The sequence below is a fragment of the Anser anser genome, assembly GCF_964211835.1.
Source record: "Anser anser genome assembly, chromosome: 30".
NCBI classification, from domain to species: Eukaryota; Metazoa; Chordata; class Aves; order Anseriformes; family Anatidae; genus Anser; species Anser anser.
The window spans coordinates 1,677,223-1,695,364 of NC_139751.1; the positions used below are offsets into that span (position 1 = coordinate 1,677,223).

The 18,142-nt window shown below is 70.4% G+C and overlaps 1 protein-coding gene across 2 annotated transcripts; it reads right to left on the reverse strand.

Annotated features, from left to right (window-relative positions):
* Positions 1-186: 186 nt before the first annotated feature.
* PDE1B (phosphodiesterase 1B) lies at positions 187-16,320 on the reverse strand. 2 transcript variants are annotated; one of them, XM_083814553.1, is made up of 16 exons: positions 16,128-16,320; positions 15,156-15,291; positions 8,699-8,812; positions 7,517-7,699; positions 6,209-6,275; positions 5,353-5,469; positions 5,129-5,269; positions 3,493-3,593; positions 2,433-2,558; positions 2,224-2,325; positions 1,985-2,105; positions 1,813-1,894; positions 1,560-1,686; positions 1,149-1,285; positions 789-902; positions 187-704 (listed from the first exon to the last, which is right to left on the reverse strand). In XM_083814553.1, exons 2-15 carry the CDS (start codon positions 15,284-15,286, stop codon positions 805-807), a joined length of 1,647 nt encoding a protein of 548 aa, XP_083670679.1. In that variant the 5' UTR covers positions 15,287-15,291; positions 16,128-16,320; the 3' UTR covers positions 187-704; positions 789-804. The 2 variants fall into 2 exon arrangements, with proteins under 2 accessions (XP_083670679.1, XP_083670680.1); XM_083814554.1 differs by lacking the exon at positions 16,128-16,320 and having other exon boundaries at positions 15,156-15,374.
* Positions 16,321-18,142: the final 1,822 nt, after the last annotated feature.

The following is an 18,142-nucleotide window of genomic DNA, read 5'->3' on the forward strand; positions in this document are numbered from 1 at the left end:
GGTGCTGGCACTGCCCCCCCCCCGCACCCCAGTTCTGCACCCCCCAGAGGTGCCCCTGGGGCCAGCAGAGCTGGGGACGAGCCCCACCGGGACGTGTCCCCAGCCCTGGGGTGGCCCAGACGTAACCCAGGAGCCACCCCACAGTGGGGGGGGGGGGGGGGAAGGTGCTGGGGCCATATGGGGACAGGTCCCCTCACCCTTCACTGCCCCCACAGACCCCTGGGGGGGACAGGATGGGGACGGCACATTTGGGGACACCCACAGCAGCGCAAACAGACCCAGCAAAATAAAGGTGGCAGCAAATGTGACACAGCTCCTCCAGCCCCCCGCCACCCCCCCTTCCCCCCCCCGTGCAACCATCGTTGTCCCCAAGCTCCCCCGAGCACCCGGCGGGGCAAAAAAACTGATTTTTTTTTTTTTAAAAAGCCGCCAGGACAAAACCCGGGCACGGCGGTGCCGGGCAGCCGCCGGCGTGGCAGGGAGAGGCTCGGCGTCACCGTCACCCGTGGCCCGAGGCCACCCGGTTCGGCGGCCGGCTTGGCACAGGCTGGGGGGCTCCCAGGGGTCCCGGCCCCCCAGGACCCGGGGGTGGCAGCAGGGATGCTCTCGGCACGGGCCCGGGCGGCTCCTTCCCTGCGAATGGTGCTGGAATCGATGGCATCGAAGACTTTGGGCTGGACGGTGTCACTTGGGAGGGCGAGGACCTGGCCCCCCCCAGGAGGGGACAGTCAGGGCTGAGCACGAAAGAGTCTGTGGGTGCCCACCCCCCCTCGGTTTTGGGTGCCCACCTCGCTCCCGCCGGTGCTATTCCACCTCGCCGTTGTGCTTGTGCCGGCTGGGGGGCGCGGGGGGCTCCTCCTCGTAGGGCGACAGCTCCTCGATGGACGCCTGGTTGGTGATGCCTGGGGGGGTGGACACATAGGATGGGGGGGGCGGGATGCTCAAGGCAGCCCCGTGCCCCCCCCAGGACCATGAAAAACCCAGCTCATTTCCTGGGGGAGGTCTCCGTCCCCGTGGGTCACCGTCCCCATGGGTCACCATCCCCAGGGGTCACCGTCCCTATGGGTCACCAGCATCGGGGGCTGCTCGGTGCGGACCTGGCCCCCCCCCCCGGACACTCCCCCCTGGCTCTGGTGGCCGTCCCCTACCGCTGGCTGCCCTCTCCTTCCACTTCTGCTTGTTCTCCTGGATGTACTTGGTCCAGGTGGAGCGGAAGCCAGCCAGGTCGGCGTTGATGTCCCCCAGCTCCAGGTGCTCGTCCAGGGACGTCTGCCGCCACTGCGAGCTGTGGGGGGACACGGCGGGGGGGCTGGCGGCGGGACAGAGCCACCCGTCACCCCCCCAACCCGCCAAAGGGCGCACGCGGCCATGTCCCTAATTAAGTGGGTGCCCCCCGCCTGGCTGAGCCCCACCACATCCACCCAGGGGGGGCTCTGTGGGAAGGGGAAACTGAGGCACGGCCGCTCCAGGAGACGGATGTGGTGGGGGGGGGGGGGAGCTGGTGAACCAGGCAAGCCCGGTGGCTAGCGGCTGGGGGGGGGGGGTTGGTGGTCCCCGACCTGGCCTGCTGGCTGGCCACGGGGTTGCCCTTGGCTTTGGAGCCGTCCTCGGCGAGGGGCAGCACCATCTTCTCGGCCACGTCGGTCAGCACCGAGAAGGTGGGCTCCACGATGAAGTCGATGAAGCCTGCGGCGGGGAAGGGGCACGGCGTCGGAGGGGACCGCGTGTGCGTGTGTGTCCCCCCCCCCCAAAAAAAAAAAAGGGGGAAGGGGCCATCCCCCAGCTTGGGGACGGGGTGGGGACACCACTCACCGATCTGCGACTGGGCCACCAGCGTGGAGGTGCGGTCGCAGAGGGGCGAGAAGGGCAGCCCCAGCTCGGCCTCTTTGTCACCCTGGCGAGGCAAGAAGTGTCCCCAAAAGGCGGCCGCGGTGCCACCGCCGGTCCCGGGGAGGGGAACGGGGGGGGGACGCGGGGCCCGTACCTGCCTGAAGAACTCCTCCATCAGCGCCTTGGTCCAGCGGCTGTGCACCGCCCACTGCTTGGTGGGGTGGCTGATGTCGGCCGCGTGCAGGAGCAGCGACAGCGCCTTGGACTTATCGATCCTGGGGAGGGCACCCGGCGCTCAGGCTGGCCCCAAAAAAACAACAACAACAAAAAAAAGACGTCCCCTCCCCGCCACCGGGTCCCCAAAACCCGGGCGCCCGCGGCGTCCCCGCTCACCGCTCCAGCTGCTGCAGCGCCGTCTTCATGGACTTGACCTGCTGGAAGTGGCAGGACATGTCGGTGGCCAGGACCATCTCGATGACCAGAGCCCGCAGCTCCCTGCGCCGCGGGGCGGGGGGGGGAAAGGAGGCACCGTCAGGGCTTGGGGGGGTTGGGGACGGGGCTGGGGGCAGCCCCCGGGGACCGCGGGGACGCGGGGGACTCACGCGAACTCGTCCTTGGTGAGGTTGACGAAGATGTTCATCTCGTCGTCCTGCATCATGCGGAAGACGGCGCTGATGTGGTGGTTCTCCAGCACCGAGCGGTCGTTGTAGAGGATGGCGCAGTCCGACCTGGGGGACGAGGGGACACCGGGGACCCACGATGGGACCCGCCAGGTCCCTGCATGGCAGGGGCAGGCTGAACCCCCCCTCTTCGGGTGAGGGACGTCCCCGTGGTGCCAGCACATCTGTAGCCAGGCCATGTCGGTGGCCCCATAGCGCCAGGACATCTGCACCCTGGCCATATCGGTCACCCCGAGTGTCCCCAGGGTGCCAGGACATCTGCACCCTGGCTGTATCGGTCACCCTGAGTGTCCCCAGGGTGCCAGGACATCTGCACCCTGGCCGTATCGGTCACCCCAAGTGTCCCCAGGGAGCCACCAGCACTGCCCCAGCCCTTTCCGTGCGCCTCAGCACCCCGCATGTCCCCAAAAGAGGTCCCCAGCCCTGCTGCTCTGCCCAGGCTGCGCCCTGCCACCTCTGCCATGCCACATCCCCCCTGCCGAGCCGTGCCACCTGCGCCGTGCCATGTCCCCCCATGCCGTGCCATATCCCCCTGCGCCATGCCACATCCCCTCATGCCATGCCGTGTCCCCCATGCACCATGCCACGTCCCCCTGCACCGTGCCATGTCCCTGTGCAGTGCTGTGTCCCCCATGCACCATGTCACGTCCCCCTACACTGTGCCATGTCCCCATGCTGTGCCACATTCCCTTGCACCGTGCCGTGTCCCCTTGTGCTGTGCCACGTCCTTCTGTGCTGTGCGATGTCCCTCTGTGCCGTGCCATGTCCCCATGCCATGCCATGTCCCTCTGCACCGTGCCACGTGCCCCTACACCGTGCCATGTCCCCATGCCGTGCCGTGTCCCCCTACACCGTGCCATGTCCCCATGCCGTGCTGTGTCCCCCTACACCGTGCCAGTCCCCTATGCCATGCCATGCCCCCATGCCATGCCACGTCCCCCTGCACCGTGCCACGTCCCCGTGCGGTGCCACCAGCCCTCACTTGGTCTGGATGTGGAAGCTGTTGGTGGTGCCCGTGTGCTCGTAGTCGTGGATGGCGGCAGCGAAGATGATGGCCAGGACCTCGATCTCCGTCAGGTAGTGCTGGGGACAGGGGCGTCAGGGACAGGGCCACCCACCCCACGGGGGGACAGGGCCACGGGGGGCACGGGGGGGTTCCAGCGGCACCCCACGTGGGGTCAGGGACAGCCCGGGCGCGGGTCCTGTGCGTGCGCGTGGCCACGTGTGACAACGCGCGTGTGACAACAAAGTGGGGGGTCGGGACGCGGTGTCACCGCCTGCCACCCCCCCGGCTGGGGGTGACCCCGGTCCCCGGCCATCCTTGCTGCGTTTCCATGGTGACAGCGGAGTCGCTAGGTGGCGCCGTCGCCGTGGCAACAAGCATCGCCTGGACCAGGGGGCTGCGCTGGGACCCCCTGTCCCCACCGTGTCCCCGTCCCCATCCCCGTCCCTGTGGTGTCCCTGTCCCCATGGCGTCCCCGTCCTCACGGTGACCCCATCCCCATGGTGACCCTGTCCCCATGGTGTCCCTATCCCTGTCCCCATGGTGTTCCCATCCCCACGCTGTCCCTGTCCCTGTCCCCTCAGTGTCCCTGTCTCTGTCATGTCCCTGTCCCTGCAGTGTCCCCATCCCCGCCATGTCCCTGTCCCCACCATGTCCCCGCCCCCACCATGTCCCCGCCCCCATAGTGTCCCTGTCTCTGTCGTGTCCCTGTCCCTGCTGTGTCCCCATCCCTGCCATGTCCCTGTTCCCATGGTGTCCCTGTCCCCATCCCCATGGTGTCCCCATCCCCGCCGTGTCCCTGTTCCCATGGTGTCCCTGTTGCCAACCCCATGGTGTCACCGTCCCTGTCCCCATCCCCATGGTGCCCCCGTCCCAGCCGTGTCCCCATCCCTGCCGTGTCCCTGTCCCCATGGTGTCCCCATCCCCACGGTGTCCCTGTCCCCACCATGTCCCCGTCCCCATGGTGTCCCCGTCCCCATGGTGTCCCCGTCCCCACGGTGTCCCCGTCCCCACGGTGTCCCCGTCCCCCTCCCTGTCCCCGTGGTGTCCCTGTTCCTGCAGTGTCCCCATCCCCACGGTGTCCCTGTCCTCATCCCTGTCCCCAGGGTGTCCCCGTCCCTGCCGTGTCCCCGTCCCCATGGTGTCCCCATCCCCACGGTGTCCCTGTCCCCCTCCCTGTCCCCGTGGTGTCCCTGTTCCTGCAGTGTCCCCATCCCCACAGTTTCCCCGTCCCTGCCATGTCCCCGTCCCCATGGCGTCCCCATCCCCACGGTGTCCCTGTCCTCATCCCTGTCCCCAGGGTGTCCCCGTCCCCATGGTGTCCCCGTCCCCACGGTGTCCCTGTCCCCCTCCCTGTCCCCGTGGTGTCCCTGTTCCTGCAGTGTCCCCATCCCCACGGTTTCCCCGTCCCCATGGTGTCCCCGTCCCCATGGCGTCCCCGTCCCCATGGTGTCCCTGTCCCCGTCCCCATCCCCACGGTGTCCCTGTCCTCGTCCCTGTCCCCAGGGTGTCCCCGTCCCCATGGTGTCCCCGTCCCCATGGCGTCCCCATCCCCACGGTGTCCCTGTCCCCGTCCCCGTCCCCAGGGTGTCCCCGTCCCCGCCGTGCCCCCTACCAGCATGCCGGTGCGCAGCAGGAAGCAGTGCACGGTCTGGGTGACGTCGGCGGCGTGGGCCTGGTTGTGGTAGGGGTTCTTGTACTTCCCGTAGCCGGCCTCCAGCGCGTCCAGCAGCGAGGTGAGGAAGACGGCGGGGATCTGCGGCGTGACACGCGCGTGTGCAACACACCGACACGCGCGTGAGGCGGGGAGAGCACGCGGGGGGCGGGCGCCGGGCGCACCTTGAAGCGGCTGTTGAGGTTGTGTCGGGTGAAGAGCTCGTAGACGATGGTGCGCAGGGAGTGCTCCTCCGTCACCCGGTTCAGCGCGAAGACGTCGAAGCACCACAGGTCGAGGCTCTGGGGGCAGCGGGGGCTTGGACGGGGCGGGCTCGGGGCGCCGGGCGCCCAGTAAGGCCCAGTAAAGTCCAGTATGGCAGGCGATGCCCGGTGAAGCCCATAAACGCCCCGTGATGCCCAGCAATACTAGGTGATGCCCAGTAACTCCCAGCAAAGCCCAGTGATACCCAGTAAAGCCCAGCGATGCCCAGCAATGCCCAGTGATACCCAGTAAAGCCCAGTAAAGCCCAGTATGGCAGGCGATGCCCAGTAGTGCCCAGTAAAGCCCATAAACCCCATGATGCCCAGCAATACCAGGTGATGCCCGGTAACACCCAGCAAACCCCAGTGATGCCCAGTAAAGCCCAGCAATGCCCAGCAATGATCAGCAGTGCCTAACCATGCCCAGTAAAGCCCAGTAACACCCAGTGATGCCCAGTGAAGCCCAGCGATGCCCAGCAGCACCCAGTAAACCCCAGTGAAGCCCATGCCCACAACATCCAGTAACGCTCCGTGAAGCCCAGTAACCCCCAGCACTGCCCAGTAAAGCCCAGTAACCCCCAGTGGAGCCCAGTAGCACCCAGTAACACCCAGTAACACCCACAGATGCCCAGAGACACCCAGCAAAGCCCAGCGAGTGCCCCCCCCACACTCCCCATCCCACTGGGATCCCCCCGGAACCAGCGATGCCAGGGGCATAGCGCAAGGGGGCGGCAGCCCCTGGGGGGCCTCGGGGTGCTGCCCCCCCCCCCCCCGGTACCTTCAGGCAGTTCAGGACGGAGGTGGAGTAGCTGGGCCCCACGGCCGTGTACGTCCGGCGAAACATCCTGCAAGGGGCAGGGGCTGCTGGGTGCTGGGGGACACCTTTGGGTGCTGGGCACCCATCCGGATGCTCTGGGTGCTGGGTCCTGAGCTGGGTGCAGGATGAGCTCGGGGTGCAGGGTATGGGGTGCTGGGTATGGGGTGCAGGGTGCTGAGCTCTGGGTGCTGGGGGCAGGACATGGGGTGCTGGGGTTCCCGTTTGGGTGCTGAGCACCCATCTGGATGCTCAGGGACGCACCAGGCTGCTCAGGGACCCACCTGAATTTTTGGGGACCCATTTGGTGCTCAGAACCCCCCCCCCATGTGCCAAGCACCCACTTGGCTGCTCAGGACCCCTGCTGGGTGCTCAGGACCCCCCCGGCTGCTCAGGAACCCCCGTGGGTGCCAAGCACCCCCCTGGCAGCTCAGGAACCCCCCGACTGCTCAGGAACCCCCCTGGGGTTCTCAGGACCCCCCCGGCTGCTCAGGACCACCCTTGGGTGCCAAGCACCCCCCTGGCAGCTCAGGAACCCCCCGACTGCTCAGGAACCCCCCTGGGGTTCTCAGGACCCCCCCGGCCGCTCAGGACCACCCTTGGGTGCCAAGCACCCCCCTGGCAGCTCAGGAACCCCCCGACTGCTCAGGAACCCCGCCGGGTGCTCAGGACCCCTCCCGGGGTTCTCAGGACCCCCCTGGCAGCTCAGGAACCCCCTGGCTGCTCAGGACCCCCCCTGACTGCCCAGAACCCTCCTGGCTGCTCAGGACCACCCCCCCCCCCGGCAGCTCAGGACCCCCCTAGCAGCTCAGGACCCCGCATCCCCCCACCCCTTTGCGCCCTGGGACCCCCCGCCCCCCCCCCCCATTAACCCCTTCCCAGCCGCATCCCCCCCGTTCCCCCCCTATATTATCCCCCCCCCGGCTGCTGAGCACCCACCTGGCTGCTCAGGATGCCCCCCCGGCAGCTCAGGACCCCGCATCCCCCCACCCCTTTGCGCCCTGGGACCCCCCGTCCCCCCACCCACCCACCATTAACCCCTTCCCAGCCGCATCCCTCCCGCTCCCCCCCTATATTATCCCCCCCCCACTCCCCCGGCTGCTGAGCACCCACCTGGCCGCTCAGGACCCCCCTAGCAGCTCAGGACCCCACATCCCCCCACCCCTTTGCCCCCCGGGACCCCCCGTCCCCCCACCCACCCACCATTAACCCCTTCCCAGCCGCATCCCCCCGCTCCCCCCCTGTATTATCCCCCCCCCGGCGCCCCCCAACCTCTCGACGAAGATGCCGGCCTGGACGGCGTGCACGATGCTGCGGAACTTGGGCTTCTCCTCGGCCCGGCGCCCCTTGGCCCGCGCCTGCTGCGTGAAGGTGGCCGCCAGCCAGTCCCGCACCTCCGAGGGCACCGCGTCCGAGCGCATCTCCCGCAGCTCGTCCTCCGTGTCCAGCATCTGCCTGCGGGGACCCGGGGGGGGTCAGGGGGGGTCAGAGGGGGTCGGGGGGGGTCACGGGGGTCGGGGGAGTAAAAGGGGGTCGGGCAAGGTCAGGGGGGTCGGGGGGGTCAGGGGAGTAAGGGGAGGTCGGGTGAGGTCAGGGGGTCGGGGGGGTCAGGGGGGGTCAGGGGGGGTCGGGGAGGTCGGGGGGGGTCAGGGGGGTCGGGGGGATCGGGGTGGGTCATGGGGGTCGGGGGGGCCAGGGGGGTTAGGGGAGTAAGAGGGCGTCGGGGGGATCGGGCAAGGTCAGGGGGGTTGGGGGGGTCAGGGGGGAGTCGGGGGGCTCAGGGGGGGTCAGGGGTGTCGGGGGTGTCAGGGGAGTTGGGGGAGGTCAGGGGAGTCGGGGGGGTCAGGGGGAGTCGGGGAGGGTCGGGGGGGGCGGGGGGGGCCAGGGGGGTTGGGGGGTTCGGGGTGGTCAGGGGGTCAGGGGAGTAAGAGGGCGTCGGGGGGGTCAGGCAAGGTCAGGGGGGTTGGGGGGGTCAGGGGGTGTCGGGGGTGTCGGGGGAGTCAGGGGGAGTTGGGGGGGTCGGGGGGGTCACGGGGTCAGGGGGGGTCAGGGGAGGTCAGGGGGAGTTGGGGGGGGTCAGGGGGTCGGGGGGAGTCGCGGGGGTGGTCAGGGAGTCGGGGGGGTAAGGGGGGGTTGGGGGGATCGGGGGTGTCACAGGGGTCAGGGGGGTTGGGGGGGGTCAGGAGAGTCAGGGGGGGTCGGGGAAGTCAGGGGGTCAGGGGGGTTGGGGGGTTGGGGGGATCGGGGGGTCAGGGGTTCGGGGGGGTCGGGGGAGGTCGGGGAGAGTCGGGGGATCAGGGGAAGTCAGGGGGGAGTCGGGGGAGGTCGGGGGGGTCAGGGGGAGTCGGGGGGGGGTCAGGGGAGTCAGGGGGGATCAGGGGAGTCAGGGGGGTCGGGGGGTCAGGGGGTGTCCCCGTGTCCCCCCTCCCCGGCCCCCGGCCCGCGGGGCGGCACCTGGTCTCGTCGATGTAGACGGCCTCCAGCAGCGAGGCGGTGTACTCCAGGTTCCTCCTCAGCTCCTCCACGTTCACCTCGCCCCCGTCCAGCTGCTTCACCATGGAGCGGAGCCTGCGGGGGGGGGGCGGGGGGGGGGGGGGAACACCGCTGGGGGCTGCGGGACCCCCCCCCAGCCCCCATGGGATCCCCCTCCAACCCCAGGGGATCCCCCCTCCAACCACCGTAGGACTTGCCTCCAACCCCTGTGGGACCCCCCTCCAGCCCCATGGGACCCCCTGTGGGACCCGCCTTCTAACCCCCGTGGGACCCCCTTCCAACCCCCATGGGACCCTGCTGGTGGTCGTGGGACCCCCCCCTTCTAACCCCCGTGGGACCCCCCAGCTGTGGGACCCCCCCCTTCCAACCCCCGTGGGACCCCCCCCCCATGGGACCCCCGCTGCCGGTGGGGGCAGAGCTGAGCTGGCGGCACCCAGCGCCCTGCAGCCGCAGCGCCCGGTGGCCCGAACCCCCCAAAGCCAGCGGCCCCAAAATTGTGCACGCCCCGAAAACCTGCACCCCAAAACCCCAAACCCTGCACCTCCAAATCCTAAACCCTGCACCCCAAAATCCCCAAATCCTGCACCCCAAAATCCCAAAATCCTGCACCCCAAAATCTTACACTGTGCACCCCCAAAACCCCAAAGCCTGCACCAACAAAACCCCAAAGCCTGCACCCCAAAACCCCAAACCCTGCACCTCCAAATCCTAAACCCTGCACCCCAAAATCCCCAATCCTGCACCCCAAAATCCCAAAATCCTGCACCCCAAAATCTTACACTGTGCACCCCCAAAACCCCAAAGCCTGCACCAACAAAACCCAAAGCCTGCACCCCAAAATCCCAAAACCCTGCACCCCCAAATCCTAAACCCTGCACCCCCAAATCCCCAAGCCTGCCCCCACCACGGGCGAGCCCTTCCCCGTCTGGCACACGCGCGTGCCCCCGGCCGTCCGTCTGCCTGTCCGTGTGTCTGTCTGGGGGGGGTTCGGGGGGGGGGGGGATCCCATCTGCGCGCCCGCCGCCCCCGCAGCCTCGTCCGTCTCCCGCTGCAGCCGCCTCGCTCACGCGCCGGCTGCCAGCCGCACGCGGGGGACCGGGGACACCGGGGGACAAAAGCTGCCCCCCCCTCCCCCCCCCCCAAGGCGGTCTGGGGACAGGGGACAAGGGACAGAGAGGGTGGGCGGGGGGGTGGCAGCCCCAGGAGCGGTCACCGTGTCACCGCTTTGTGTCACCGCTTTGTCACCGGCACCCCCGGAGCATCGCGGGGACACGCTGGGTGCCTGCCGCTGCCACCCAGTGCCACCAGGTCCCCGTCAGTGCCACCCAGTGCCACCAGGTCCCTGTCAGTGCCACCCAGTGCCACCAGGTCCCCGTCAGTGCCACCAGGTCCCCCTCAGTGCCACCGGTGCCACCAGCTCCCCACTGGGACCTCCCCACCGGTGCCACCCAGCACCCACCGTGTCCCCACCACCCGCGCGCTACGCGGTCCCCAAGGCCGGTGTCACCTGTCCCCAGAGCCAGCACCTCCCCGTGACACTGCCAGCCCACCCGGTGGCCTCGGGGACACCTCGGGGACACCTCAGGGAGCCACCAAGCGCCCCCAAAACCAGCGACAGCCCTGCCAGGGGACGGCCCCGGGGGGACGGGGGACGCGTCCCCACGAGGGGACCCCGACGCGCGTCACCTCCGGCGGTGGGGTCCTGGCACGGAGCCCGGCGCGGCCCCGGGGGCCGAGCGCGATTTAATTAGGGGCTGATTAATTAACGGAAAGCAGGCGGCAGCTTCCTGCGCTCCCTCCGGCCGCCCGATCCCTGGCAGCCCTCGGCCTCGTTAGCGCTAACGAGAGCTGGCAGCGGGCGCGAGGCACCCCGGGACCGCGGGGTGTGCACGGGGGGGTGGGCGTGGGTGTGCACGGCCCCGAGGTCCCCGCTCCTCGTGCAAGGTCCCCAACCCTCGTGCAAGGTCCCCAACCCTCGTGTGAGGTCCCCAACCCTCATGCGAGGTCCCCAACCCTCATGCGAGGTCCTGTGTCCTCGTGCAAGGTCCCAGATCCTTGTGCAAGGTCCCCAACCCTCGTGCAAGGTCCCCGATCCTCGTGCAAGGTCCCCGATCCTCGTGCAAGGCCCCTGATCCTCGTGCAAGGCTTCATGAGGTCACATGCGCTCGTGCAAGAGCTGCCGGCTCTGTGCAAGGTGACATGGGGCAGCCCCGTCCCCACGTCCCCATTCTGTCCCCTTGTCCCCTTTCTGTCCCCATCGCCACCCAGGGACACGTGGCTTCGGGGGGGGGGGGGGCTCCCGCCTGTCCCCAAAGGCCACCGCCGGGGGCTGGCAGCCCCAGGTGCCGCTGTCCCCCCGTGCCACCACGCAGCGACACGGCCCCGACCAGCCCCAAAGCCACCGAGGGGGGACGCCGTGTCCCCTGTCCCCCGCCCCAGCACACGGAGGTGACACTGGGGACAGTCACCGGGGGCTGAACACCCAGCTGGCGGGGGGGGGGGGGGGGGGGGCGCGTCCTGCAGGAGCCCAGGAGGTGACGGGATGGTCCCCGGGAGGTGACACCGCCTGGGTGAGGAGGGACCGTCCCCGGTGTCCCAGAGCTGGGAGCATGGGGGGACCCTGCCACCACCCCAGCCACCGGGTCCCCAAAACCTGGGGACAAAGCCACCGGGTCCCCAAACCTGGGGGCAAAGCCACGGGGTCCCCAAAACCTGCGGACAAAGCCACGGGGTCCCCACAGCCTGGGGACAAAGCCACCGGGTCCCCCAAACCTGGGGACAAAGCCACGGGGTCCCCAAACCTGCGGACAAAGCCACCGGGCCCCCATGTCCCCAAACCCTTCCACCTCCCACCCTGGGGTCCCCACGCTCCCCCCCTGCCCCTAACGAGCTTTGGAGCCTCGTTAGCGTCCTCCCCCAGCCTCCCTGCGGGGGGGAGGGGGGGGGGCCACGTCACCCCCCTCCCCGCGGGGCAACGCCGCGTGCACACGCGTGTGCGCGTGGGCAGGGCGCTGAGACCCCCCCCCCCCGCTGTGCTCGCGCACGTGTGCGCCGTGCCGGCGAGCGTGCGACGGGGGCTCGAGCACAGCCGTCAGCGTGCAAGGGAGGCGCGCAAGCACGCGCGCGTGCAAGCAGGGGCGCACGCGTGGTGGGCAACAAGCGTGCAAGGCGCCCGCTCGGCCACAGGGGCCCGGCGAGGTGACGGTGACGGTGACGGGCGAGAGAGGGGGGCCGGGGGGGGCCGCCAGACGTCACCGCCAAGCTCGGGAGCTGCGGGGGAATGTCACCTTGGGAAGGGACGGTGGCTCCGTCCCCTGCACGGCCAGCCGGCCCCGGGGACACGCACCCGCGGGGGACACAGACCCTTGGGGACGCCCAGCCCTTGGGGACATGCGCCCCTGGGGACACAGAGCCTTGGGGACACGTAGCCCCTGGGGACATGCAGCCCTTGGGGACACGCAGCCCTTGGGGACATGCACACCTGGGGACAAGCGCCCCTGGGGACACAGACCCTTGGGGGCCAAGTAGCCCTTGGGGACACCAAGCCCTGGGGACATGCAGCCCTTGGGGACATGCACACCTGGGGACACAGACCCTTGGGGACAAGTAGCCCTTGGGGACACGCACACCTGGGGACATGCAGCCCTTGGGGACATGGCCACGCGGGACCCCCGCGTCACTCCCCACTTGTGGCTGGAGCCGGCTGCCCCCAACAGCCCCCGGGGACCCTCCAGGTGGACACGACGAGGGACGGCCACCACCAAGGGACACGGCCACCGCTGAGGGTGACAGCCACCACGGCGGGGGGGACAGCCACCACCGGGGGGGGGGACAGCCACCACCACCCCCTCAAGCTGTCGGGAGCAGGGGTCGCCTGCGTCACGCAGCAGCGCTGCCAGGCAGGTGCCACCCACGCCCCCGGTCCCCACGGGCTGCCTGTCACCACCCACGCCTCCCCGTGTCACCTCCCCGCGTCCCACACCTGCCACACGGGGACGAGGGAGGCTCGCGACGCTCCGGCAGCGCCCCGGGGTGACACGAGTGACACAAGTGTCCCCAGAGCCACCCCAGGAGGGGGTACAGGGGCTGCTCCCCCCCCCCCCGGCACCAGCACCCCGGGGTGTCCCCACCGCGTGCCCCGTGCCCTGAGTGCCACCCTGGGGACCCGCCGTGGGTCCCCGTGTCACCCACGTGGGGACAGCGGCACGGGGCACGTGGGTGCACGGGGACAGCGTGGGCAGAGCCCCCCAGAGATTTTGGGGAGGGGACGGCAGCGGGAAGGGGGGGGGGAGCGTGAGCACGGCGCAGCCCACGCGCTCGCACACCTGCGCACATGGTGCCCGCTCCGGTGCGCTCCTACGCACGTGCACGGGGCCGTGCTCACGCCCACGTGCTCTCTCGTGCACGCCCGTGCGCGAGCACAGGTGAGCTCCCCCCGTCTGCTCCTCGTGCACGCATGTGCACGCTCACACCGGGCACTTGCACGCACACAGCAACGCGTGCAGCCGCTTGCACGCACGCAGCAACGAGCGTGGCCATTTGCACACTCAGCCTTGCACGCACGCACACCCCATTTCACGCCCAGGCCAAACCCCGACCCCGCCGTGGGCTCGCACCAGGGTGGCCAGCGTGCAACACACCCAACGAGCGTGAGCCCCGCTCGCCGTCCCCGTGTCCCCCCCCCCGCGGGGCACACCAGCGTCGTGCACGTGCGTGGCGGCGCGCGCCCGCGCTCACCTTCGCACCCACGTGCGGGGCGGCCACGCGCCCGTGCGCGCTTGGGGCTGCGCTGCGGAGCACGCCCACGTGCGAGGCCGGGGCACGAGGGCGCACACGCGTGCGCGCACGTGAGCTCACGCGTGGGCACGAGCGCCTGTGCGCCCACGCCCGCACCCGCCCCGTGCCACCGAGAGCCCCCACGGGGGGGGGGGGGGCGGTGACACCCAGGGTGTCCCACGGGGCGCCCCCACCCCACGGCCCCGCCGCCCCCTAAATCCTCCCCGGGATTTTGGGGCACCCAGACCCCGTTGCCCACCCCGTGCGCCGCCCTCCCCCCTGCCGGCATCCCCAGGTTTTTGGGTGCCCCCAGGGGTCCTGGGGGCGTGCAGGGGATGGAGGGGGGGTCCTAAGGGTGGCCGGAGGGGGCACGGAGGTGGGGGAGCAGTGGTTGGGGGGCACCTGGGGGTCCCCAGGGGGAGAGGGAGCTGGTGTGGGGGGAGGCAGACAGGGGTCCCAGGGGGTCCTGCCTGGGGGGGGGGGGGGAAGTGCACGGGAAGGTTGGGGGGTCCCCAAAGTGGGGGTGTAACGGGGGGGTGACACTCGGTCCAAGAAGGGTCCTGGTTTGGGGAAGGGGGTCCCTGCTTGGGGGGGGGTCCTGGTTTGGTGGGGGGGGGGCCCAAATGGAGGAGGGGTTCCTATTTGTTGGGGGGGGGGGGGTATCTGCGTTTGGGGAGGGTCCTGAGTTTGGGGTGGGGGTCCCGGCTTGGGGAGCGGGTTCTGGTTTGATGGGGGGGGGTCCCCACCTTGGGAGCGGGCTCCTGGCTTGGGGAGGGGGGGGGGGGCAGTTTTGGGGGCTTTATGGGGAGGGGGCTCACACCTGGGGGGGTTGTCCCGATTTATGGGGTGCCCTGGACTGGGGGATCCTGGTTTATGGGGGGGGTTGTTCATGCGTCGGGAAGGGGGTCCCGGTTTCGGGGGGGGTGGTCATGATTTGGGGTGGGGGGGAGTTGACGGTTTGGGGGAGATGTTCATGGTTTGGGGGGTGTTCAAGTCTTGGGGGGGGGTGTTCATGGATTTGGGGGGGGGTCAAGTTTTGGGGGGGGTGTTCACAGTTTGGGGGGGGATGGCCAGGGTTTTGGGGGGGTCTCAAGTTTTGGGGGGAAAGTTCAGGGTTTTGGGGGGTGCGTTTCCAGTTTGTGGGGGTCCCGGTTTCTGGGAGAGTGGTCAGAGTTTTGGGGGGGAATTTGCAGGGTTTGGGGGGGTCCCAGTTTGGGGGGGGATGTTCAGGGTTTTGGGGGGATGTTCATGATTTTGGGGGGGGGTCCCTGTTTGGGGGGGATGTTCCCAGTTTGGGGGGGTCCTGGTGTGGGGGGGGGGGGCTGTCCCGTTTTGGAGGGGGGTCCCAGCTTGAGGGGGGGTGTTCATGGTTTGGGGGGGATGTTCGGGGTTTTGGAGGGATGTTCCCAGTTTGGGGGGGGTCCCGGTGTGTGGGGGGGGCTATCCCGGTTTGTGGGGGGGTCCGTCCCGGTTTGTGGGGGGGTCCCAGCTTGGGGGGGGGTGTTCATGGTTTGGGGGGGATGTTCGGGGTTTTGGGGGGGATGTCCCGGTTTGGGGGCGATGTTTCCGGTTTGGGGGGGGGGGTCCCTTTTTTTGGGGTGGGGTGGGGGTCCCGGTTTATGGGGGGGGGGGGATCACTCACAACGCCCGCAGCTTGACCCAGATCTTCTTGCTGGGCGCAGCCTTGGTCTCCAGCGGGGCCGGGCAGCCTCCGGCCGGCTCCAGCCCCTCTCGCTCGGGCTCCGGCCCCGGGAGGCTCCGCGGCGCCTCCATGGCCCCTACGGCACCGGCCCCGACCTCAGCCCCGGCCGGTACCGGCACCGGGCCCGGCCCCGCGGGCGGGCAGCGACCGAGCAGCCGCCGGTACCGCCCCGCCGCCGCCTCCCCTCGGCCGGTACCCGGCGGCTGCGCAAGCGGCACCGGCCCGGGCGGCGGAGCTAAGATGGCATCCCGGGCACCGGGGGTGGGGGCACCGGGGGGATGCACCGGGAGGGGGGGGACGGGGATGGGGAGGAATGGGGGGGGGGGAGTTAGGGGGGGGGGAGTAACGGGGGGGGGGGTAACGGGGATGGGAGCACCGGGGATGGAGAGCACCGGGGAGGGGAGTAACGGGGGGGGGGAGTAATGGGGGGGGGAGTAACGGGGATGGGGAGCACCGGGGGGGTATGCACCGGGGGGGGGGGAGCACCGGGGATGGGGAGCAAAGGGGATGGGGAGCACCGGGGGGGGGGAGTAACGGGGATGGGGAATAATGGGGGGGAAGCACCGGGGATGGGGATTAACGGGGGGGGGGAGTATCGGGGGGAGGGAGTAACGGGAATGGGGTGCACCGGGAATGGGGGCACCGGGGAGGGAGTAAAGGGGGGGGGGGGTGAACACCGGGGGTGGGGAGCACCGTGGGGCAAAGAACCGGGAGGGGGGAGCACCGGGGATGGGGACCAAAGGGGATGGGGAGCACCGGGGGGGAGTAATGGGGATGGGGAATAACGGGGGGGGAAGCACCGGGGATGGGGAGTAACGGGGGGGGGGGGGGCGGAGCGCCGGGGGGCAAAGAACCGGGGATGGGAGCACCGGGAGACGGGCCGGGAGGACCGAGGATGCTGCGCGCTCCTACCCGGGGATGCTCGGCCGGGAGCTGCCGGTGCTGCTCCCGGTGCCGCTCCCGGTGCCGCTCCCGGTGCCGCTCCCGGTGCCGCTCCCGGTGCTGCCCCGCTCCCGGTGTCCCCCCGGTGCTCCCGGTCCTCGCCGCCGCTCCCGGGGCTCGCCGCAACTTTCCCCGAGCCGGCACCGGCGGGAGGGCGGGGAGGGGCGGGGGGAACCGGGGGCGGGGGCGAGGGCACCGGGACCCGCCCAGCCCCGCTCTGCACCGGGCCCGGGGCTGGAGGCGGGGGGGGGAAATGCCCCGGGACCCCCATGGGGCTATAGGGGGGGCGCCCCGGGACCCCCGTGGGGTTTTGGGGAGGGGGGCACCCCAGGATCCCTATAGGGCGATGAGGGGGGGACCCCCGGAGCCCTATGGGGTTGTGAAGGGGGGGACCCCCGGACCCCCATGGGGGTTTGGGAGGGTCTCTGAAGGACCCTGATGGGGTTTTGGGGTGGGGGGCACCCCAGGATCCTTATAGGGCTATGAGGGGGGAACCCCCAGAGCCCTCTGGGGTTATGAAGGGGGGGACCCCGGGACCCCCATGGGGTTTTGGGAGGGGTTCCACAGGACCCTGATGGGGTTTGGGGGGGGGGGGGCACCCCAGCATCCCTGTAGGGCTTATGGGGAGGGACCCCGGGACCCCTCTGGGGTTATGAAGGGGGGCACCCCAGGACCCCCACAGGGTTTTGGGAGGGGTTCTGCAGAAACCCCGTGAGGTTTTGGGGAGGGGGGCACCCCAGCATCCCTACAGAGCTCTCAGGGCGGTCCCCGGGACCCCTATGGGGTTTTGAATGGGGATACCCCAGGACCCCCACGGGGCTTTGGGAGGGGGCACAGGGCTTGGCAGCGTGGGAAGGAACTGGAGCCCCCCACCCAGTGCCCCCCACGGCCCCGCGACCCCAGCCCCACCAGCGCCGAGACCGGTGCCACCGCCCCCCGTCACCAAGGCCGGCTGGCACAGGGCTGCCTGGGCCCCCCCCCACACATCGGGGAGCGTCCCCCCCTCTTCAGCAGCAGGGCAGCAGCACCCCGGACATATTGTAGGGCCTACCCAAACCCCGCCGGGCTGTTTGTGTGCAGGGAAATCACTTCCCAGGACAGGGCACGCGCTGACGGCAGCTTTGGGAACGGGGAATCGCGGGGTGAGCTCGGGGTGGTTGGGGGGGGCCCATCCCGCGGGCTCCCCCCCACCCCAACCCCTGCCCCACGCACGCCCTGACCCCATCCCGCGCCCCCCCCTTTCCCATCCTGACCCAACTGAGGGTCTCCAGGCACACACCGGGGGGGGGGATTTCGGGGTGCCCGAGCCCCCCGTGCGCCCCGATGAGCCGGGGGGAGCGCGGCAGCCCCCGCGCTGCCTCCCGCAGCCCACGCCGCTGCGCAGCCCCCGGGGAATATTAATAAGCCCTTACGTAAGGCCGTAGGTGTGCTCAGCACCCACCGCGCCGCACCGGCACCGGGAGGGGGTCCGGGGGGGGGGCCCATTGGAGTGCCAGCACCTCAGCACCCTGCCAGCTCAGCTGGGGGGCTGCCCACTGGGCGTCCCCCCTCCCGGTGGTTGCGGGTGAGCACCCATGGGTGCTCCCGGGGATGCTTCTGTTCGTATTCCTACAGGGGGGCTGTGCCGGGGGGGGTCTCCCACCGCTGTGGGGTGTCCCTTGGGTGCTGGGACCCCCCTGGGTGCTGGGGTCGGCAGGGAGAGCCGCACGGCCCGCCGCGTGGCCTGGGGGCTCCGTACCCTGCTGGGGGCATTTTGGGGTCCCCAAACTTTTTGGGGAAGGGGGCTCGGAGCCAGGCAGGGCGAAGGGGTGGAATAGGGGGGACCCCACGTTACGTGGGGCAGCCTGATGGGGGGGGGGTGGGAATGGGGAGGCAAAAGGGGGGGGGGCGCGGGCGGCGGGCGCGGGAGCAGCCGTGGGCAGGGATGCGCGCGAGACAAAGCCGCGCTAGCGGCGGGGAGCGGCGGCAGGCAGCTCGTTACCGCT

Coding starts and splice junctions, on each gene's coding strand:
- PDE1B (XM_083814553.1), bottom strand. CDS start 15,286: ATGGAGGCGCCGCGGAGCCTCCCGGGGCCGGAGCCCGAGCGAGAGGGG. Junction 8,813..15,155: donor TGGGTCAAGCTGCGGGCGTT/GTGAGTGATCCC, acceptor CCCCCCCCGCAG/GCTCCGCTCCATGGTGAAGC. Junction 1,687..1,812: donor GGTGGCCCAGTCGCAGATCG/GTGAGTGGTGTC, acceptor TCCCCGCCGCAG/GCTTCATCGACTTCATCGTG.